The sequence below is a fragment of the Tachysurus vachellii genome, chromosome 13, assembly GCF_030014155.1.
Source record: "Tachysurus vachellii isolate PV-2020 chromosome 13, HZAU_Pvac_v1, whole genome shotgun sequence".
Taxonomy (NCBI): domain Eukaryota; kingdom Metazoa; phylum Chordata; class Actinopteri; order Siluriformes; family Bagridae; genus Tachysurus; species Tachysurus vachellii.
The window spans coordinates 3492501-3495000 of NC_083472.1; the positions used below are offsets into that span (position 1 = coordinate 3492501).

General features: G+C 48.7%; 1 protein-coding gene across 1 annotated transcript in view; it reads right to left on the minus strand.

Annotated features, from left to right (window-relative positions):
* The window catches only part of parvaa (parvin, alpha a), a 16959-nt gene that overhangs the window by 6601 nt on the left and 7858 nt on the right, over positions 1-2500 (minus strand). The window contains exons 3-5 of the mRNA XM_060885535.1: positions 1497-1567; positions 1315-1417; positions 63-203 (exon numbers count right to left, since the gene is read on the minus strand). Coding sequence (XP_060741518.1) covers positions 63-203; positions 1315-1417; positions 1497-1567 — 315 coding nt within the window. The remainder of the gene's footprint in view (positions 1-62; positions 204-1314; positions 1418-1496; positions 1568-2500) is intronic.

A 2500-nucleotide genomic window follows, 5' to 3' on the forward strand; every position in this document is an offset into this window, starting at 1 on the left:
CACTGCGCTACAGCCACCAGCGATCATCTTGACGTTCAGGTAGAACATTTCCTCAGGCTTACAGTCGACGTTCCACTTGGTGTTTCTGAGGGAGACGTTGAGAACCTCGTTGATGCGCTCGAGGACCGTCTGGAGCTTCTGCTTCTGAGCGATCTCCGACTGCGTGACCTCGGCCACGTTCAGCTTCTCTCCCTCCAGCTTCTCTGAAACACCAGGAACGAGGAGGACAGAGAGACACGTGCGAGTCAGCGGAAGGACACGACTGAAGAATTACGCACATTCATTCATTCATTCATCTTCTACCGCTTATCCGAACTACCTCGGGTCACGGGGAGCCTGTGCCTATCTCAGGCGTCATCGGGCATCAAGGCAGGATACACCCTGGACGGAGTGCCAACCCATCGCAGGGCACACACACATTCTCATTCACTCACGCAATCACACACTACGGACAATTTTCCAGAGATGCCAATCAACCTTCCATGCATGTCTTTGGACCGGGGGAGGAAACCGGAGTACCCGGAGGAAACCCCCGAGGCACAGGGAGAACATGCAAACTCCACACACACAAGGTGGAGGCGGGAATCGAACCCCCAACCCTGGAGGTGTGAGGCGAACGTGCTAACCACTAAGCCATCGTGCCACCCAATTATGCACATATTAAACATTTTTTTTCATATTTTTTTTTAAACACCTATTTATTTTTCCAGCTTATTTTAATATTAATAGTGAAATTTATTCTACATATTCGTCCTCAGGCTTTGTATTTTCTCACCAGCTTTTATTTTATCTGCTCCATGTTTTTACATCGCTGTTTGATTATTTGTTTTTTGCTACTCTACTGTACGTTACATTGAACGCTCTAGACATTTATTTATGATAAGTTAATAACGTATTATTTTATAATGCATTTGCTTCGGTGTGAGATCAAATTAATTAACCGTCACGTTTTCGCTCGTCTTTATAGGGGGTGCCAATAATTCTGGAGCTGACGGGGATCTGGTCGCTGTATTTGGTCAAACTGTATTTGTTGAGATGAACAGATTTACAACACGAATAGATGCTTTAAAAAAATAAATAAAACAAGGTCGAATAAAATCCTTTTAGGTTAAAAGACGCAGTGCGTTTGTTTCTTTTCTTTCCACGTCCTGGGCGTGAACTGATTCTGCTCAGCTCTGCTCATTGCTGTTAATCGTCTCGAAGTCATCATGAGGTTTAGACGCGAGAGGGAAGTTTACCGTTAATTCACACAGCGCTCCTTTAATTTGGAGGACATGACCTGATCACCACCGTGGTGTTGGAACGGATCCTCACCGAAGAGCTTCTGCAGAACTTGTCCGTCGTACAGATCCTCTGCCAGGTCCTTAACGATGATCCTCTCGCCGACCAGCACGTCGTTGATCCAGTCGACGAGAACCTGAGTGAGACATCGTGGTTAAACCGTGACTCGCTCGAACGGACTGCGGGACTCGGAACCTTTACGTCCTCGTCCTCACCTTCGTCAGCTCCTGTAGCTTGCTGTTGTTCTTAGAGTTGGGGTCCATCATGGTGCGAACCTCGTTCTCCTCTGTATGAAGAGAAAAGACAAGATCGTTGGAGAAAGAACGTAAAAGACACTGAGCGAGAACTTCGATGAGGGACGAGCACAGGGATGGACCGATTCCCTGTTCCACTTTCATCTTGGTACGTTCCCTCCTCTCTCACACCATAGCTACCAGTCAGACCTGCTTTCTCAGAGACACGTGAAAACTGCATCTTTTTAGACCTGCTGCACGTGACTAGTCATGTGCGGCGTAGACACACCGGTAGGAACGAGCGATCTACCCTCTTCCACATACATGAGCTCAGAGACGCAAATGATTGGCTGATTGGCTAGTGTCGCTGTGATTGACGGAGGAAGAGAGAGGGAATGAGTGAGTGTATGCCCCGCCCACACACAACAGCCATTCATTCTCTACCGCTTATCCGAACTACCTCGGGTCACGGGGAGCCTGTGCCTATCTCAGGCGTCATCGGGCATCAAGGCAGGATACACCCTGGACGGAGTGCCAACCCATCGCAGGGCACACACACACACACTCTCATTCACTCACGCAATCACACACTACAGACAATTTTCCAGAGATGCCAATCAACCTACCATGCATGTCTTTGGACCGGGGGAGGAAACCGGAGTAAGAGGAGGAAACCCCCGAGGCACGGGGAGAACATGCAAACTCCACACACACAAGGCGGAGGCGGGAATCGAACCCCCAACCCTGGAGGTGTGAGGCGAACGTGCTAACCACTAAGCCACCGTGACCCCCACACAACAGCCAATTCCACTGATTTATTAACAATAGAATCCCAATCTGTAATTCTGTTGTATAATCTGTTCACAGTGCTGCTGTTCTATCACAGAGGCGCCGTACAACAGAAGCTGCTCCGTCCCGAAGTCTCTTTTCCAGTCCCGAAGTTTCTTTTCCAAAACGCCGGAGACTCCTTCCGTAAATATCACACA